Source organism: Lissotriton helveticus, chromosome 2_1, assembly GCF_964261635.1.
Source record: "Lissotriton helveticus chromosome 2_1, aLisHel1.1, whole genome shotgun sequence".
Classification (NCBI taxonomy): domain Eukaryota; kingdom Metazoa; phylum Chordata; class Amphibia; order Caudata; family Salamandridae; genus Lissotriton; species Lissotriton helveticus.
The window spans coordinates 1,200,084,361-1,200,105,326 of NC_136059.1; the positions used below are offsets into that span (position 1 = coordinate 1,200,084,361).

At 42.2% G+C, this 20,966-nt stretch overlaps 1 protein-coding gene across 1 annotated transcript; it reads right to left on the bottom strand.

Moving 5' to 3' along the window:
- Positions 1–19,122: 19,122 nt before the first annotated feature.
- Positions 19,123–20,118, bottom strand: LOC144819675 (cyclin-dependent kinase 2-associated protein 1-like). The gene is made up of 2 exons (XM_078677477.1): positions 19,739–20,118; positions 19,123–19,426 (listed from the first exon to the last, which is right to left on the bottom strand). Exons 1-2 carry the CDS (start codon positions 20,049–20,051, stop codon positions 19,359–19,361), a joined length of 381 nt encoding a protein of 126 aa, XP_078533603.1. The 5' UTR covers positions 20,052–20,118; the 3' UTR covers positions 19,123–19,358.
- Between the last annotated feature and the right edge of the window lie 848 nt (positions 20,119–20,966).

The window sequence follows — 20,966 nt, forward strand, 5'->3', positions numbered from 1 at the left end:
CCCAAGGGGGTCAGAAACACTGTGGATATTTGTTTGGGGGGTGGGGGCATTGGTATGCTCATTCTCGGCAGCCCCCACCCCCACATATAAAAAAGACATCATTGGCGTCGGGTGGGCTTTTTGCCCCCCGGGGGGGGGCAGATTGGGAGCAACTGCCCCATCTTCCACCCAGAGGGGGCATAAAGGCTGTAATTGTTGCAGGTGGGGGTGGGGGCATTGGCATGCCCATTTTGGGCAGCCCCTACCCTAATTAAAATTGCCCAAAAAAATTCCTGGCGTCTAGTGGGCCTTTAGCCCCCCCCCCCCTGGGGAGATTGGGGGCTACTGCCCCATATGCCCCCCAGGGGGAGAAGGAAGGCTGTAATTTTGTGGGGGAGGGATTGGGGCATGGGCATGCACTTTTTGGGCAGCCTCACTCTAATTCAAATTTGCCCCCAAAAAAACCCTGGCGTCTACTGAGCTTTTGCCCCCCCCCTGGTGGGGCACATTGGGGGCTAATGCCCCCATCTGCCCCCCAGGGGGCTGGAAGTCCACTAGACGCCAGGGAGTTTTTTTGGGCAAATTTTAATTAGGGTGGTGGTTGCCAAAAATGGGCATGCCAATGCCCCCACCCTAATTGAAATTTGCCCAAAAAATCCCTTGAGTCTAGTGGGCTTTTAGCCCCCCCGGAGGGGCAGATTGGGGGCTAATGCCACAATATGCCCCCCAGGGGTGGCAGAAAACCTACTAGACACCAAGGATTATTTGGGAACATTTTCATTAGGGCGGGGGCTGCCCAAAACGGGCATGCCAATGCCCCCACCCTAATTCAAATTTGCCTCAAAAAATCCCTGTCGTCTAGTGGGATTTTTGCCCCACTGGGGGGTAGATTGGGGGCTACTGCCCCATCTGCACCCCAGGGGGCAGGAAGGCTTTTATTCTTGCAGGGAAGGGGGTGGGGGCATGGGCATGCCCGTTTTGGGAGCCCCACCCTAATTCAAATTTGCCCCCAAAAAATCCCTGGTGTCAAGTGGGCTTTTTGCCCCCCTGAAATGCAGTCTGTACTGCTTCCAGAAGGAAGCAGTACAGGCTGCATTTCAGGGCTGCAGCCTGCACGGAGTTCATTTTCGACCACTTTAAAGCAGGGCAGCTACAGTACTAAGTACAGCGCATCGACCCACTTGGGATTTCATTTTATTTTTGTGAAAATCAAGGAGTGAACAGCACACCCACTTGGGTAATGGACTACAAACACCAAGAGGCAGTGTGAGCGCCACGCCCACAGAGGCAGGTGTTTTAAATTAAAACTGTTTAGCGCGATGTTTCATTCCTGCAAGTAGCCACTGAAGAAAGGATTGTTAATCCTGAAACGCGTCTGGCAGTGTCTCAAAGACTGGAAGCCTGTATCTTGGTGGTGACTGCTGGCAAGTGCTCGTCTTTCATTAAAAAGAACCTAATTAAGCTTCCTGTGGCCTCCCTCTTTGTGCTTCCTGAAGTTGGATATATATATATATATATACACATGTTTATTTGTTAAATTTTTATGTAATTTTAAATTTCTAAAATGAATTAAAATAATAGTTTTCTAATTGTTTTAAAGTAAATATATATTAATTATCATATATGTGTGTTTAACATTTTTATTCACGTTTATTTGTTATATTTGTTAAAATTTATATTAAATCTAATTTTTTTTAATTCATTTTATCATTCAATAATTAATATTTTATTTTATATATATATATTAACAATTATATTTTGTCCAACTATATTTGTACATCAATATTTTTTTCTATATTTTTGTACTTACCATTACAAATCTAGGATGTCAATATTTTGACATCGATATTTAAAACTCAATATTTTGGTATGGGGATATTTTAGGTGTTGATATTCTGTCAGTGAACCCATTTTGTGAATGAATACATGAATGTGACTGGAGAGTTTGTTTCTGTTTTGTATTTCACTCATTGTGGCGTGTTTTCATCTCTTTATCGCATGGAGTGGTTTGTGCGTTAGCGTACTCAGACTGTGAGCTCAATTTACTAAGCTACTTAAGTATGTAAATCTGGTTTATATGCACAAATGACTGGTTGTATGAGTGCAGGGCTATTTGCAAAAGAATATGCTGAATTTTAAAGCTTTTACTCACTCTAATACTATTCCACAATTGTGCAATTTTAGATTTGAGTAAATCCCACTTAAGTGGTGCAAGTTGCACGTTCTAGTGCGTGGTTTTCAAGGGTAAGTTTGGGAACACTCAAGTTTGTGGATACTTTCAAACTCCTCGCTTACCCTTTTCCACTCTGTGAATGTTTAGAACTCTAATTCTTCCAGGGGAGGAGCAAATCCCTTTACACAGTGCGAAGGGAATGTTGGTGAAGTACAGGACGAGGTCTCTCCACAGGGAAAATATGCTCTACATGGAAAAGGCAAATGTGCCTTTAATCCTCACCCATGCAAGGGTGTAACCCTTTGGTAGAAGATTTCTGATGTTTTGAAACTAGGGCCCTTTTGATCTTAGCCTTGTTTTTGACACAATTTGACCCGCCTAAAAACAAATGTCATGGCACTCGAAAGAGAAGCCGCTTTTCCTAGTCTCCAAGACAATTAGCTCATTCTGACCCTCACTTTGCAGCTTGAGAAAATGGCTTCCTTCTGGCTGAGGAATGCTTTGCTGTGCTCAGGACATTTTCAATGTTCTAGGTTAGCAGGCCACATAATAGACTCTGAGCTCTGCGGCTCTAATGAGACACTTTAGCGGAAGAGCATGGCATGAGACTATTCTGAGGAGAGAACTCCAGCACAAATTCCACCCCCAGATGTGAGGAAAGTGGTTTCAGCGTTAGGAACATTTCCAGAGAGTGAAAGAAAAGGGCTAGATTTCCAAGAAGAATTAAAGATTTAAATGCAACTGAAACAAAATATAACATTAACAAAGATAAGCACCAAGAGTCCATGTTCTGAGGCTGTGATGGTGAAAAGGAGAAAGAGAAAAAGGTAAACAGTTCATTAACCTACTAAGCGCTAAGGTTCAACCCCCCCCCACCCCCACCCCCCTTAGTTCCGTTCTAAGGCAATATTTGAAATTTGGGAGAGTTGATGCTTCAGTCTTTATAACTTTTTCCCCACAAATGATACTGGGGCTAAATTTGCATGCTGTTTCCCCATGTGCTGGGGACTTTAAAGATACCCAGTATTTGTAAATGACTCTGCAAAAGTGCAAGCTAACTGCCAAAATGTGGGTTTTGTGTTTCAAAAATGGAAAAGTGATGTGCAAGAGTTTTGTTTTCTATAAAAATAGCTTCAGCAGAAGGTTAGCTGCGCTAAAACTATCTTATTACATTCCTCTGAAACAGGTATAGAGGAAAACAAACTATATTTTCACCTCAACTGTTTTACTTTTTAATGTGGTTGTGAAAATATCCTATTTTTGTTTTCTTTTTTCTGGTTGCACTTTGTGAGAAAATAGGTTGTAAAGCTATAACATTCTGAAAACGAATCAAAATGCTCAACTCAACAAGGGCTCATCTGTAAAGACTAACGAAGGTAAATAGGGACAAAAGAGAAAAGGGGGGCCACGTTTACATCTGCAACTTTTTGAATTGTTGGATGGTCTACTAAAATATTATACCATCATATTACCCTGACTCCTCAGGTAGCATAATGTAAAGTGTTGCAGTTTTTTAAAAAGTTTTTTTTAATTTGTATTCGGTGGTAATTTAACAATATAATAACAAATGTATCACAAGGAGTGTCACAAAACAAGCCATATCCCCGCCCCCCCAAATAACAGGTTAGCCCGGTATCAAAAGACAACAGTCTTGAAGACCACTCTCATCTAATTTTAGTTTTTTTAAACTTGCCCTTCAGCAAATAAAGAACGCAAAGTAGCATTCTCGATAGTTCAAGAATAACAATCTTAAATGAAGCACAGCGCATAGCTTAACACTAGAGTGCATAACTCCCAGAAAGCTATGTAGTCTACTTCTTTAAAGTGCAAAGTGAACAAGTGTAATATAGGTGGATTCCGCTCTGGCACTGGGACCATTGAGCAGGCCCTCAGATTGGCTCTTCTACACTGGAAGGTGGTGGTGCTGGGCGGGGGCAGTCTATATTTGGCCTTTATAGACCTAAAGACTGCCTTCGACCTGGTTCCCAGGGAGGAGCTATGGAAGGTTCTGCTAGACTTGGGGTTGCCCACGTATATTCTCTCTCTTTTGGTAAAATTACATGCTGGCAATTTTGCGCAGGTTCGCTGGGGTACGAAGGGTGAAAAAAACAATAGGATCCCCGTGGGAAGGGGCGTCCGTCAGGGATGCGTGTTAGCCCCCACCCTGTTTTCTCTTTATGTAAACGGTGTGGTTGAACATCTGCTAAGAACTCCCTCGGATGCCCCAACCCTGGTGGGTAAACGGATCCCAACACTGCTTTTTGCAGATGATACTCTTCTTATCTCAAAGTCCCCTATGGGTCTTCAGAGCCTTTTGAACAGCTTTCAGGAGTTTTGTTTGTTGAGGGGGCGGGTAATCAACACCGACAAAACCAAGTTCTTGGTCATGAATCCCCCGAAGAAACTCGGTCGACATCCGGCTCTGAATTCCGAGCCATTGGAGAGGGTTTCTGAGTTTGATTACTTGGGTATTCGCCTTAATGATTCCCTCACCTGGAACCCGCACATCCAAAAAATGCTACTGGGCCATAAAAGGGTGGGAGGCACTTTACTTAAGGAACAACGCTCCTCAACAAGTAAACCTATAGCCCCAGTTGTGGAAATATATAAAGCCAGAGGGGTCAGTGCCGCCCTATATGGGGCAGAGCTGTGGGGCACCTGCAACCTGGACGTATTAGCTAAATCGGAGAGCATATTTTTGAAAGATCCGATGGCTCTCCCATGGTGCACACCAACAGTACCAGTGCTACTGGATCTAGGTTGCAGATCTATCAGGGACCAAGCGCAACTTCGCCCCCTGCTCCTTTGGGCACGGCTGTGGCGGGTGCCCGAACTAGCCTCCTATGCGGAAGCTCTATCAGAGGTTATGGCTATGGCAGGCTGGTCCAGGATCAAATGGCTGAGGGATGTCAAATGGTTATTGGTGGAGATAGGGTTACCAGACGCATGGGCACTGAGAACCGCCCCACCCAAAGCTACGATCAAAAAGTTGTACTGGAACTGGGTCTCCGCTAAATTACATTTAGATTCACGACATTGCAACTCTACTGTAGCTTTTGTGAGGATCAAAGACATGGTGGTCTATGAACCCTACTTAGATATTATTTCCACCCCTTTTGACCGCACTTTATATTTTAAGTTTCGAGTGGGGACTCTTCCAGTAGGTGAGGTAGTCGCCCGCTGGAAACGGCCTTACCAATTTTCCCCGTTCTGTGCGTCTTGTTCCACCCGAGTAGAGTCGGTAGCCCCCATTTTTTTTTTATGTCCGGACTATCGTGCACCCAGGTCCCGCTGGTTAAAACCCTTATGTAGACTCTTAGGCACTCGTCAGCACATAGTGGCGATGCGTATTTTAATGTCCGACACATCCACTGTGATCGTTTGTGCTGTGTCAAAATTTTTTAAATGGTCTTGGTTGATTCGTACAAAAAGGCTTTCTTTGTCAATTTAATTCGGTTTTAACTGTTTTAAATATTCTTTCTCTGTTTTAAATCTTTGTGTGTATTTAGAATGGGATCAATATTTATGCTGTATTTCGTATTGTTGTACAAGCTTTTATGGTATTTTTATATCGAAATAAAGCCTATCAATCAATCAATCAATATAGGTGTAAATATACTAATAGCACAATTCATACGTGATCACATAAGCAGGGAAATTGTAAACCGCATAATCAGAATATAACCACTAATGTGCCTGTCCGAAAACACACATAGTGCAATAGGCAATGTGCAAAAATGCATATAAAGTGCAAAGGGCAATAGAAAAACAGAACGAACTCAAGCAAAAAAAATAATAAGGGAAAATCTCAGTCCCAAGAAATACATATATATATTTACCATATCTCTTATACATTATTGTACCTCCTTATACACAGTACGAAATAACCCCACCATGGCTCAAATCAATTTGTATGATAAATCCTCTTGGCCTACATATTTTCTAGATGCCGTACCTACTCATTCTAAGTTACCATTGGCCAAAAGATGGGCAACTAGGAGATTTCCAAGACTAAAATTTTCATAGTTTGTCTAGAAAAACAATATCCAAAGGCAACATCAAGCCACAGTTTGCAATGATTTTTCATAGTGCGAGACCTGACAATAAAAATAAAATAAGTAGAAATTGGGTATCTATGAAAGTTATGTATATCTTAATGGTACCCAAGATTCTGAGTTGAGGGAGGGATTTTATTTGAACCACAGAGGATTATAAAAACTCAATTCAGAGGGTGATTTTGCAGAATGCTTAATCACTTACTTACAATGAGAAACCAAAACGTGTGCAAAAACCTAGTGATGACAGCAAATGTCCAAGTATCCTGCATTCCAATAGATCTCCTAACTCAAACTGAATAGAAAATGTCCAACTCTGCCAGGCTATCAAGCTTTGTACTGAAAGCAGAATTAGTAAGTAAATTCCCAGGGCATTAGCTGCAGTATTTGGGACAGCTGACACCCAAGGAATCCCATCTGCTCCAGACATTTCTGCAAACTTGGAACAATGGGAATTAGGAGAGTTGTGGCTTGTATGTGCCCCACCTCTTTTTTTTGTTGCTCAGAATACTCTACTTAAAACAAAATTCTAACCGAATGACCTGGAAAGTACTGGAATTTGCAGTTTATCGAGAGAGTCCTATCAACCTATTTATCTGACCCAAGATTTGGCTAGCATCCAGGAAGCTCCAGACATTTCTGCAAACTACCACCACCAAAATGTCCTGCATAACTCAAAGTATGACCGAAAAGACAAAAACACACTTTGCTCAAATGTACATGTCAGAAAAACAGCAAAATGTGTAGCCAATTGCAAAAGTCCTACCATCCTGGAGTTTTCCTTAACAGTACACCAGATGCACGCATTTGCACATCCTACAGAAGATTAGCCCAAAACTGTGTCAAGTCAATATGAACTGGTTTTGCTTTTAACCCATTCCTCTACCACCGACTCATGTTGGGCACCATTTATATTGAAAGAAGGGTGGCAATGCATAATAATAAGATTTTTTTTTTCAAATTGACTGTCAATTGTTGTTGTTGATGGCACTTAAATGTGAGGATATAGACCATTGATAGACACAGATTGACCTTTCAAGCCAAGTAGGGCAATCCACACAAGTCATGTCTCTCGCGAATTTTCTTGGTCTGCAGATTTCTAAAAAAAACTGGGGTTGGTACTGGGAGCCAGAGAAGCCGTTGTCCTAAAATTGACCACAAATTTTTTTTATTATTATTTATTTATTTATTTATGTTTGTCCTCATACATGCCATCAGACAAGAGCGCTCAAGTTGGAATACCTCGACTTCCCTCCTATAGGCCATTATTGAGAGCCGCCCAGGTGGAAAAGGCCTAAGGAGGCTGCATAGCCTTCCTAGAGACAGGGCTGTATCCTTGTCCCACTCCCGTTATCGATTTTCGAAAGGCCACCTGATGTTAGGGAGGACCGGACTGACATGCCTTGGCATAATCATTGGACTGATCTTACTGATTTTACTTCTCTATCCAGATCTCCAATGCTGACCCGATCTTATTAGCACTAGAATTATCAAAGGCCATGTCCGATTGGCTTATCATAATGATGTTTTTTAAACAGTCCGCCAAGGTAGGTTGTGTCTAAAACTTCCAAACTCTACAGATTTCCCTCCTGGCGATAATCACCACGTATTGCACAAACTTTGAGGCTGGAACGTTCAAACCATAATTGTCTAACAGACCAAAGAAAATTAGCCTAGCACTTACTTCAATCTGCAGGCCCAGTACATCCTCCAAAAAAACACATACCTCCATCCAGAAGGGGCCGATCTTTGGGCAGTTCATAAAGATATGGAGGTAATCTGCAGCAGGAAACTTACATCTGGCGCAGTGGTACATTGCTACGGACATCTTAGATAATTTACCTGGGGTCCAATACACCCTATACATGGTGTACAAATGGTTTCTCCTAAGATTAGCTGGTTTGACCGCAGCCTGTTACATAGGAAATGAGTCACTCCAGAGTTTCCGCTATTCGTCTCTATTATCAATGATAGTATTACCCCAGCATTTCACCAACTCTTAGCCCAACCCGGCCCCTGTTTCGATGAATGCCCCGTACCAGAAGGACACCTCATGTTTCCATGCTAGCAATGGAGTCAATGGTTATACTGGAATCTTCATTGTCCCATAGTTGTGATGACCACCATGTGGATAACTGATAAAACTTAAATTTCGTCAGTGTCCCTCTAGTTAATCGGAACATTAAGTCCCAGCTCATAAGATGTGAATCCACCTGGGGATCTCCCCACAATCTAATACCTGCAGACCTAAGCGGTTGTGATAATTGATCCTGAAGACAATCCGGGGTACCTGGGGAGTCCCAGATTGGGGACTGAGGTGCAAAATATGATATTCGTAGTGTTTTACTAATATACCCCCAGTTTCTTAGTGCAGCCGATAGAACCTTGAGTCTGACTTTCTTGTAGAATTTGGGATCCCCAAATTTATAGAGAAAAAATTCCTGTCCCTGCGGAATGTCATGCAGTAATGCCCGGAACAGGCGGCCCAAGGACGAAGAATCGATGGTAATAGCTAGCATTCTAAAATTCTTAAAATGGAAAGCGTGACAATAAGAAAGCAGGTCAGGTAAAGCTAATCCTCCCAGCTTTAGTCCTCTCCGTAGCTTTTTCCATGCTATCCTCGGGGGATTTCAATCTAAACTTGATGGGAACCTCGACAGAAGATGAGAACCTTTTTCAAAATGCAGCCTGGAACATACCGCATCAAGTAACTTCAGAAATAACAAAATACTCCAAGTTAGATAAGCAGGCATTGGAGAACCTAGAGTCCTATAACATCAGAGCACTAGATGGGAGATTCATCTGAGATACTCCACCGGCATGCACGTTTCATTCAACAAGGCTCAGTAAAATATTGGATTATACTTTTATGTCATTATCCTTATTTCATTATGTTGCCTCATTTCAAATAGGGGAAAAAGCCGATAGTGACCACTGCCCTCAGGAAATCACATTGAATATCAGTAAGCCGAACTTTGAGCAGTCTGTGGAACCTAAAGATTCAATTTACACCGTTAATTATAAAAGGATAAAGTATTCAGTAGTGAATGAGGGATGCCTGCAAGAAATGGCACTAGTTCACTTTGATGGAAGAATTGGAGTAAGTGAAGTTGAGAAATGGGATAGTTTTACAACAACAATGGCAGGCTACTCCACAACTCCAAAACTTCAATAGGGACGGACTGACAACAATATGACTTCTTTCTCAAAGGAACATGTAGCAAAGATAAAACTCATCAAAAAATGTATCTTTCAAACAATGCGCCAACTTAGACATTCCCCAGGAGACACGGAGAAATATGACCTCCTACGAGAATTGAAGCCATCTTTGAAAAAAACAAAATGGGAAGCAAACAGAGAAAAGGAGGACAGCTTTGGGCCAAGCTTCATGTAAGTACAAAGCAGAACGACGGGGCAAAATTCTGGAAAATTATCAACTCCTTCATAAACCCTGGGCATGAAGGAGTGTCCTCAAGTATTACTGAAGAAACATGGGCAAACTGCCTTAAAGATCACTTCACACAACATGGTGAATCTGACTTAGAAGGAAAAAAAGAGGACAACAAACCAAAGCCACCGCACGAAACTCACTACAAACGAGAGGGTGGTACCACAATCATGAATATAGGAGAAATAAACCTGCAAAAGATAATTACACGCCAAATTAAAAAAAGAAAAAGAGAGGGGGCGCCAGGCCCGAATGGTATCCCTCCCATTCTTTTTAAACAGAACAAAAGCAAATGGGCCTTAGCACTCGAACCACTATTTTGGGAAATTAAACAGTTTAACGTATTACCTGGTTCCTGGAAGGGTTCTATCATTTCCCCTATATTCAAGTCAGGGGATAAATCTCAACCAAGTAATTATAGACTGGTCGCCCTTATGGATAATGAGGCAAAGTACTTTGCCGGGATCCTATTGGAAGAACTGCAGGCCTGGGCTACAGAAAACTCCTTAATTCCTTTCAATCAGACGGGTTTTGCTAAATCAGTTGGGACAATAACGAACATCTTGTCTATGGGTCTGCTAATTGATAAAGCCAAACTTGCCAAAATGCCACTCCACCTGTGTTTTATTGACTACAAGGCAGCTTTCGACCATATTAATCGGAATCTCCTATGGTCAAAACTGAAGAAGTGGGGGATACCAGGGCCACTGCTAGACCTATTGATCAACCTGCACATTGATACATGGATACAGGTGAAGCTGGGCGATGGGTCTCACCTGTCTAGATGCATTCCAACCAACAAGGGGCTCAAACAGGGTTGTGTTTTGGCCCAAACTCTTTTTAACTTGTTCCTAGGAGACTTAATTCCAATTCTCAATAAGTGCAACTCTCATGCACCAAAACTAGGAGGTCAAATACTGCCAATATTACTCTATGCGGATGATATAGTTCTAATCAGCGTACTAAAATAGGGCTACAAAATCTTGTGAATGCCACACAGAGGTACTCAGACGGAAACCAATTGACGATAAACCTGGAGAAGACACAAACAATGTCAATTAACAAAAAAGGGAAAAATCCGCATAGCTGGTTTTGGAACAACGTCCGAATAGAAGACACAAATGTGTACAAGTATCTTGGAGTTAAAATTGACAATAGTGGACAGTTTACCACTCAAAAAGCCAGCATCAGAGGAAAAGGCATTGCAATAGCAATTGCTCTAAAAAAACTGAATAGCAAGCTTTCCAGCCCATCTCTTCTGCCCCTGGTACAAGTTATAAGAGCCAAACTGCTGCCACAATTACTTATGGCAGTGAAGTATAGAGAGGAAGAGATGCAGCGATTCTGGATAAAACTGTAGCAGCCGCATATAGGATTATCTTCAGCTTGCCAAAAACAACTTCCCCGGCTCAAATTAGGCTAGAGTTTGGTGGCCAGAAGCAGTCTCTAGCAAGACAGGGGGCCTTTATAAATACGTGGGACAAAGTCCGGAAGGGGGAAAAGGGCACCTTAAACAGCTACTTATGGGCAGAACTAGAGCGAAATCCAGCCTCGCCATCCGCTAACTATTTGAAAAACAGCCTGGCGAATCTAGGGCTACAGGAGCTGTGGAATACCCCTACCAATCATATCACGATCAAAAGATTGGTAAAGAAAACAATAAAATACCTCTCATGGATTGAAGATAAAGTGTGTGTTACTAAAAGGTCACATGGGTGGATAGTCCTAAACTCCTACTCTAAACAAGGTCTTCAGAGCTACCTTGACCTCGGGTACTCAAGAACCACAAAATTGAAGTATAGATTGGGCCTGTTACCTTGCATATGTCATCTCCCTCACTGGCTTAGGGATAAGGGCGGATCCCTTTGTCGGTTATGTGGCATGGCACCTGAGGACATGCCACACCTGTTGTGCTCTTGCGACAAATTGGTGGAGGAAAGGAAACGGTTGCTGAAATTCCAATTTAACCAGCGAGGAATACGCTCACGAAGACATGCAGTCCTTGCCTGTTTTGCACCAAATGACCCGCAGTTGAACTGTAGCTTGGTGAAGTTTATGAAGGAGGTAGAAAAAAGGATGCAGAAACTTGACCCTTCATTATGCTTTTAGAGTTTATTAAACTCAGCTGAACTATTAACGTTGCCTAAAAAGTATTACATTTTTGAAGGTGGTGGAAATGAGAACTCGAACCCTCGCTAAGCCCTCAGAGGACATTAAAACTAAATTGAATCTTATTTAACAAATTTTGTAAAATATATTAACTCTAAGATTTTAAATAGGAAATGTAAAATGGAATATATATATATATATTTTTTATTTTTTATTTAAATAGATGTAATTTTATGGTTGCAGTGAAAAATGTATTGCATGTAGAAAAATGTTTTAAATGAGGGATTGCAATGGTTTTAATTAACTATGCAAATAAAAATTTACTTTACTTACTTTACTTTACCATGCTATCCTCTGGGTCTTAGTGGCCCAGATGAATGACCCGATTTTGCCTTGAAGGACAGCAAGCTCTCTAACATTGAAGGAAAGTGGGATTGAATTAAACAAAAAAGTTAACTTCTGTAAAATTATCATTTTTATAAGGTTCACCCTCCCATATATATTTAATGGGAGATTCACCCAGCGTACCAGTAAGGAGCCCACCTCCTTAGAAACCTTCTCCCAGCTGATACTAGATGTATCATTCAGCTGCTGCACTAGGTGAATTCCTAAATATCTCATCCGACCCTTCACCCCCGGTATTACGTCTGTACAGTTCCAGCTCATTATTTCCGTTTTCTCCCTGTTAATTTTATAGCTGGAGACCTTGCCAAATTCTCCCGCTAACTTATATAATGTGGGTAAAGCTGTTACATGATCGGAGTTATACATTAAAAGGTCATCTGCATAAAGGGCAACCTTAAGGTCCAAATCTGCAATCTTAAAGGGCAAAATTGAGGGTTCTTCTCTAAGGGATCAAACAAAAGGTTCGATATATACATTAAACAATAGGGGGGGGACAGGGGATAGCCCTGCCTAGTGCCTCTTGAAATATTGAACCATTCAGATAGGGTGCCATTGACTAAAACTTTTGCACGTGGGCTCGCATACAAAGATTTAATGGCGTCAATGAAGTTTGATGGGAAGCCAAAACTACGCATGGTCTCCCAAAGATATTTCCAATTAACTTGATCAAAAGACTTAGCGGCATCTATTGCAACAAGTGTCAATGGCAACCCCTTCTCAATTGCAACATCAATGGCTCCTATGGCTTCAAAGGTGAGCTAGTTGAGCTGCCTTCCTGGTATAAACCCCCTCTGGTCAGCGTGTATGATAGTTTTTTATAATTTTTGCCATTCTGGTAGCCAAAATGCCAGAGAAAATCTTAAGATCTGAATTGAGTAATGAAATTGGACTATAATGCTCAATTCTTTGAGGGTCTTTGTCCGGCTTAAGAATCAGAGAAACTGTAGCCTCTGACCATGAGGGGGGGATGGCTTCATTCTCTAAGAATATTTTATTAAAGAGAGTTTTTAAAACCGGTACAACCCTATCCAATAGGCTCAAATATATCTCAACCGGGAGCCCATCTGGCCCCGCAGCTTTGCCCTTGCTCATCTTTTTGAGCTGCTCCCTGATCTCCCCCTCGGAAATGCTAGTAGCTAGGTATGTCCTATCACCCTCAGACAGATGAGGAAGATCTCTGTTATTCAGCCATGTTTTTACTGCTTCAGGACTATATTCTATTCCTTCCTTATAGAGACCGTACATAAAGGATCTGGCCCCCCCCCTGATCTCGTCCTCTTTCTGCAGCAGTAATCCCGGCCCTCTTTGGACCAAGTTCTTTATGTTGTTCCGGACTCGGTCCGCCCTGGACTTCCAGGCGAGAAGAGAACTGCATTTTTCGCCATAGGCAAAGTGCTGGAGTTTACTTGCATCCCATATGTCCTTTACAATTTTATCCATCCTAGCTTTAAAACCCGCTTGTAAAGAAACCAACTCCCTCTCTAGCTGCGGCATAAGACTTCTGGACGTAAGAGCTGCCTGTTGCAGTTCCCTCTCCTTATCCGCAATTCTCCTAGAACTGTCCACATCTGCTTCCTTAGCCAAACGGCTTTTAATATTCATCATGGAACTCAAAAGCCCCCTTGCATATGGCTTGAAGGTCTCCCAAACTATGTGATCACTAGACGTGGCAATATTAAACTGAAATAACTTTTCTGTTTTCCCCTCGAGATCTATCCTCAACCTCTCTTCCAATAATAGACCCCTATCCAAAGTCCATCTCCTTTGGCACCCATCTGATTTAAGGTTAAGTCTCATTTCTCTGCAGAGTGATCTGATATTGGAGCAGGAGTATATGCTATGGATAGTAGGCTCTGATCAACTAAGAAATAGTCGATTCTTGAATATTGCCTATATTTTTTACTATGAAAGGAATACTCTCTAGCTTTCCCTTTATCCTCTCTCCATATGTCTAATAGCCTAAACTAAACTCCTTGACCAAGGTCTTAAGTGTGGAGAAGGTTCTAGATGGCACCTTGTACTTTACTTTAGATGTGCGATTTAAGTCGGGGTCAAGTATTAAATTGAAATCCCCACCCAATATCAGTGGACCAGATGTTTCTAATAGGTTAGCCTGAAGTTTTAAAAGAGGACCTGAATTATCCTCATTTGGCTCGTAGTACATAGCGCATACTACCAAGATACCATTAATGGAGAGAGTTGCAGTTAGCCACCTCCCCGACTGATCGATACTCCATTTCACCACCTTAATCCCTCTATTAGATCTTACAACCACAGCTACCCCTCTTGTACAGCCCCCTTGGTTGGAGGACAACACCTCTTGGACCCGGCTGAGCTTGTTAAAACTCTGATTACATTCTTGGGCTTCCAGGTGGGTGTCCTGCAGCAAATAGATGTGAGCCTCACTCTTCTTTAAAAACTCGCTCACCTGGGATAACTTTCTAGGATTTCTTAGACCATTAACATTCCAGGAGAGGAACTTAGGGGCCGATTAGGATGGCGGACGGACTTTGTCCGTCCGCCATCCCGTTGTAAGAAGGGACCGTCCGCCACAGTGGCGGGTGCATCCCACATTTTTAACATTGCGGCCAGCGTTGCTGAAAGCACCGTCTGCCGCAATGCTAAAAATGCATGTTGTGCGTTTCAAAACACAACATGACAGGCACCGCGCGGTGCCTGCTATGTTGTGCTTTGAAATGCAGGGGGGTACCATAGGTACCCCCCACGTGCACCCCCCACCCCCCCTTCACCCTGGGGGCCCACAACGGGCCCCCAAAGCAAAGACCGTATGCCTTTCCACAGCGGCAATGCCGCCGTGGAAAGGCATAAGACCGCCAGCATCGTAATATGGTTGGCGGTGTATCGCATACACGTCACCATATTTAGGCACTTTTTTCTGCCAGTTGCGAAGGCGACCGACGGAAAAGCGGCGGACTGTCTTGCCGTCCGCCGCGGACTCCCCCGCCATCCTAATGTGGCGGGGGGTCATTTATGTCAGGATGACGGACGTATTGCCCCTGCCGGGTCAGCGGGGGCAATCCGTCCGGCATCCTAATCGCCCCCTAAATCTCCTGACGTCCACTCATATCGGATCTCGAATTTCAATAAGGATAACCCACCTTGAGCCATTCAACATGACTACTATTTGTCTGAGGACAATTTTCCAATTTTTCTCACCCCCATCACCCCCCAGCCCCCCCCCTCCCCACTTGAGGAACCCACCTTCCATCTTTGGCACAAAGCGCCAGATGGGACCATCCATGTAGCGAACCGGCGTCTCACTATTCTATTATTTTCTTACACCGGCAACTATAAATATCTCACCTCTACAGGGTGCCAAATGCCCTTTACCCATTAACCATGACATGGTGATCCAATTCCAGCCCTGGTGGTATTACAGGATTAGACATTTGCAGATCCAACCCAGCCCCTTATCCCCTTGTTTTTTTATTTTTTTATTTCCTTTCCTCTTTCCCCCTTTCCTTTCTTTCCCCATTTTATTTGTTTTATTTTCCCTTATATATATTTTTTTTTTCCTTCCTTTCCTTCCTTTAATCTCCCCTTTACAACTCACTCATGTAACCTCTATCCCTATACTCTCCCCTGTAGCAACGGCTCATACCTTATACTTAACTACAATCAACTAATTCAAGTGCACCATATAAGTCTATCTCCATCTACCCCTTTATCTGAAGCAGTAGAGCCTCTACATCTTCCGGAGAGCTGAAGCTGTGCATCTTATTATTCCACATTGCCTTAAGTAATGCAGGAAACTTCACTTGGACCTGTGCTCCCAAACTCCTAAGTTCTGGCATTCTGGAACCTATCTCCCACTGCCACTGCGCTGTTCTGCTACCTATATCTGAGCGGATCTGATATGCTCCCATCTCATGATGTGATGTCTCCCCCTTCAGGGATCTCCCGAGGATCAGCTCTTTAACTGCGTATGTCTGGAAATTAACCAATATTTTCCTAGGTGTTTTCCTGTCTGGGTGAGGTTTAAACAGATCCCTATGAACTCTCTGGATCTCTGCTTCTAAATTGATGTCTTCTCGATCTTTCAAAACCCCCTCCTTTAGCAGCTTACACATTAAGGCCTTCATGTCCCTTTTCTCCACTCCACCGGGATTTTAAGGATCCTCAGGTTGTTTCTTCGAGCCTGCATTTCCAGCCGCTCCAAGTCCTGCTGCAGTGCTCTATTCTGGGATTTCAAGACCTCGATATCCTTCGTGTTTCCCTGGACTGAGACTGAGAGAGTCTTAACCTCAAGTTCCAACGAGCCGGTATGTGCACAGATATCATCGAGCTTGGACTCTAATGCATTGCATTTGGCTTGTATCCCCTTCTGATTGATCTCCGACATTGCAAATTTAGAGAGTAAGTCGCCCCTTAAGGCCTGGAGGAAAGATCCCAGCTGTACCTTATCAACCTCGTCTCCTACGGAGGACATCACTTCCGGGCTTTCATCTGCTAACTCCTGCATATCAGGGGGACCAACAGGTAGAGGCTGAGGAGTTATTTGGGTTACTTGACAGGATGATTGAGTAGGATCTTGAGAGGCAGTGATAGCAGTAGCACCCCCTAACGATAAATCCTCTAGCTGACTTGAGGAACTTGCGGAATTCCCTGAATCCGCAGTCGTTCCCACTTCCTGCACCTCTTGCACCTCGACAAAGGGAGAAAAGCGGTTTTTGAGAGGAATTTGTGAGGGACTACTCCGCACGGCTGGGGCTATATCAGAGACTGTCCCTGTTCCTGTTTCTTGTAGCCTCACAGCCTGCTCCATAATTTTAAAATAGGATTTCAGAGAGGGAGTAGACCGGACAGAAGTTCCGACAGGGGTTTTAGTTTTCACAATGCTCCCCGAATTAGTAATCTTCTTTTTGCGAGGGGTCACAGGTACGACTTTATGTTTTTTTTTGTTGTTTTTTTTTTTAAATAAGCTTTATTACATAAAGTAATAAATGCATAAAAAGATGCAAATAACAGTTTCAGTCAGTCCTTTTTGCAGGTTTCATAATATTGTTTAAAACATACTAATAAAATCTGCAGTTTCCAGTATGTCTAAGTCAAGTTACATTAGTAAATCATGCTTTGTAAATGTCCCCAAGGCATCACGAAACAATCCTTTTCATCCTGATGGATGGCAGACTTCGCGTTACTAACGAAATTTGGTAACATGTCATTTTTTAGCTTTAATTAGCAAACAAAAATGAATAGCTTATGTAAAAGGTGTAAGTCCAGCAATTCAGGATGTCGGTGTAAGCGAAGGGGGAAAAAAAATGTACAGGCACGTAAACAAAATGTTAAGCATTCATATGCATGCAGCTTCCAGCTTCCTGTGAAAAAGAATATGTGTAGTAACTTGCACTGATAGTTGTAACTAAGTTTGACTGTAAAATTGTAGTTTCTCAGATTCTTAAATCACTGCACAGTACTTAATGCCGTTCAGAACAAAAGGAAACATTCAAGTGAATGTTTCGGAATCACGAAAGAAAAAATCTCTAGCTTCTTCATAAGGAGATGGCAAATCTTGTTGGATGGATCGCGTAAGTGCTATGATCTTGCATTCCTTTCAGTTTCAGCCAAGCATTCCCGGACTAGTCCTCGAGCATGGTAATTGTCATGCAGGGAACAACACTGTTTCCGTATACTCATGAGGTTATAGATTATATATGGCCAATAAATTAGGTTTAAACTGGGTTAGTATAAACAAAAAGGAGTTGAAGCAAGTTTTAAAATTGGATATGTAATAGTCAGGCCCTGAATTATCGTATATTTTTTACCCGCAGATGTTCAAGAGACCATTCTTGGAAGTTTGAATTTTGTTCATCTAATCCTATAACCAGTTTAAAAACAACTTCATTATAAAAATCTTTTTAAAATAAGGTAAGATCCTGAAATGGGAAGTAAATGTGATAAGGTACTCCTTCTGAAGTCAGGCCCTCATTTGTGTTACATGTCCTTATACTGGACTACGAAAAATCATCTTTAAACTTGATAATATACTTATCTTCAAGCATGTGTACATCTGGCCTGAAAAGAAGAAATAACTAGTAGGGACTAGGCTGGCATCATACTTAATTTTAAAATTAGGGGTTTATCTTAGTGTTTGAACCTCCACTTTGATATCACTTTTGGTTCATGATTAGTATATAGGACTATTTTCCTCTCCTAATAGGTTGACCTGTATCTTTTTACTTAACCTCTTCCTATTCTCTATGCTATGGTTTCCTCGCTAAAACTTTTCATTCCTTCTGTCTCTCTTTGTAGATAAATCATCAATAAATTTGTTAGGATAGTGATGGAATATCATTGACTCATGCAGCAATTACTACTTTCAACTATCATGTTTTAATGGGTAATGTCAAATATATGTACGAATAAGAAAAAGAGATCTATACATAATCATTGTTTTTATGATATTATACGTGGAGCTATGCTATATACATGCATTTTCCATTTGTGTCCTTGTTTGAAAAATTAGTAAGGCATAGGTATTTTGATAAGAATATAAGTATTAAATCAATAAGCAGTACATCAGCTCTTTGGATAGATTAATTGGCACTAGAATGTTGTTTGGCAAATCTGAAACTGATTCAATTATCTTGCTATAGATTGAAGGAATTATGTATTAAAACATTTTTTATAATCCTTTTTTCACAGAAATATGATGGTTAAAGTCCTGATGAAGGCATAGTGTGTATGTCGAAACGCGTCGACAGGAAACCATCTGCTTTTCTAATAATAATTTTTACTGTGACAACATATGTATTAGTACAATGTTATTTTATCAATTTGGATCAATGTATTGATTTTTACCATATGTCTCTATCATATTAAACATGTATTTTTTCATATTGAATTAGTTGTTATGTTTGCCTTAATCTAGTGTGCCATTTCTTTATATTGTATGCCTGGGATTGTTATCTCACACATATAAGCATTCATATGCATGCAGCTTCCAGCTTCCTGTGAAAAAGAATATGTGTAGTAACTTGCACTGATAGTTGTAACTAAGTTTGACTGTAAAATTGTAGTTTCTCAGATTCTTAAATCACTGCGCAGTACTTAATGCCGTTCAGAACAAAAGGAAACATTCAAGTGAATGTTTCGGAATCACAAAAGAAAAAATCTCTAGCTTCTTCATAAGGAGATGGCAAATCTTGTTGGATGGATCGCGTAAGTGCTATGATCTTGCATTCCTTTCAGTTTCAGCCAAGCATTCCCGGACTAGTCCTCGAGCATGGATAATACCTCTTTTTAAAAAATCATAAGTATTCCCTGCCCTCTTTTTTAACAAAATAAACAGTCCATATAACCTCAGTTATTGGTCTATGCTGAATCATTAGATACCTTTGTGGTTCGATTACTAGACTTTAGCAATTTCATAAATATGGGTAAGAGTGTGTGAATATGTGAATTACAATATCCCTTTCTCCCAACATAGGGACAATGTGTCTCTCTTAATAACTCACTAATAACCCAGGGAATACTTATGATTTTTTAGCTTACTCTACCCAGTTCCCTTGGGTCCAGAGGGTACTCTCTTTCGTTTGTGAATAATACCTCTTTTTAGCCTCTCCATTGCACTCTTGCTTCCAGCATACGTTGGTCTAATCCCTTTTCCTAATTCCTCGATTATAGAGAGAAGTTCTGCATATTTGCTCTGAGATACTTGGTTACTACTGGTCCCCTGCGGAGTGATAACAATTCCCTGTGTATAGCCTAAAGACGGGGGTCCGTAGTCATTTATAAGCTGCCTATATTGTGCGGTTGTTGCTATACTGGTGGATGGAGAGTGAACACTTGAAACCTGGTTCAGGGAGCCCACAGGCATGTGGATGTTCGAGTTGGGCTTGTAAGGCATTCCCAGAGACATTATAAATTACAGAAATAAAAATGTCCTGAAATTCAGTGAAGCGTCTCTGTCTCTCTCCCTCAGGCACTTTTTGTTTACAGTGGAAGCCATGTACGACTTTATTTAAATTTTCTGAGGAATCCAGAGTGCCCCTGATTTTAAATGCCACCTGGATCTGGGACAGAAGCTTGTATCTATTCTTTGCTATATATCCCCCAGTAACTGGCTCCTCTATAACTCTTTCCTTCCTTCACGCTCTTATAGCCGAAGGACCCCCAGGTGCACCTACCTCCCTCAGAAATCTCAAGCCCGGCACCACTTTTTCAGATGGTATTGCAGGCTAGGGGGGACCAGAGCCATACACTCACATTGACCTCTTTTAGGTGCCTTCCTTCCCTCACAACTATCCAAAACGCTCTGTAGATCCGAAGCACCCGAAGGTATTGGAAAAATACTCACTCCGCTCCCTCCACTCAAACCGCCAGAGCCAGAATGAAGCCTCACCATTGCCACCCTGATCCTCGTCCACAGCCTTGCTCGATTTCTCCACAGACTGCAGTGAGGCTCTGACCCAGCCCCCAGCTCTGCCTCAGGTTCCCGGGCCATTCGATCACACCCGGTCCTAGTGCCGGCTGACGTCAGCGTTCAACCTCGGGCCTCGGGACTCGAGACTCAGGAAAAGAACATCAAGGAAAAAGCACATCAGATTGGGGACCCCCCTGGGGCTTCAAATAATAACCTATTCTTACCGGGTGAGTCTTTTATGCGCGATGAATCTCATACGTCGCCATCTCCGCTCTAAGACACCGCGCTGCTCCCGGAGCCTCCCGCGACCAGCGTCAGCCCGTTGCCATGTTCCTCCCCCCCATCTAAAATTGACCACATTTCATTGAAAATCACCCTGGATAGAAAGACTTGCCTTGGTTGCCATTGTGT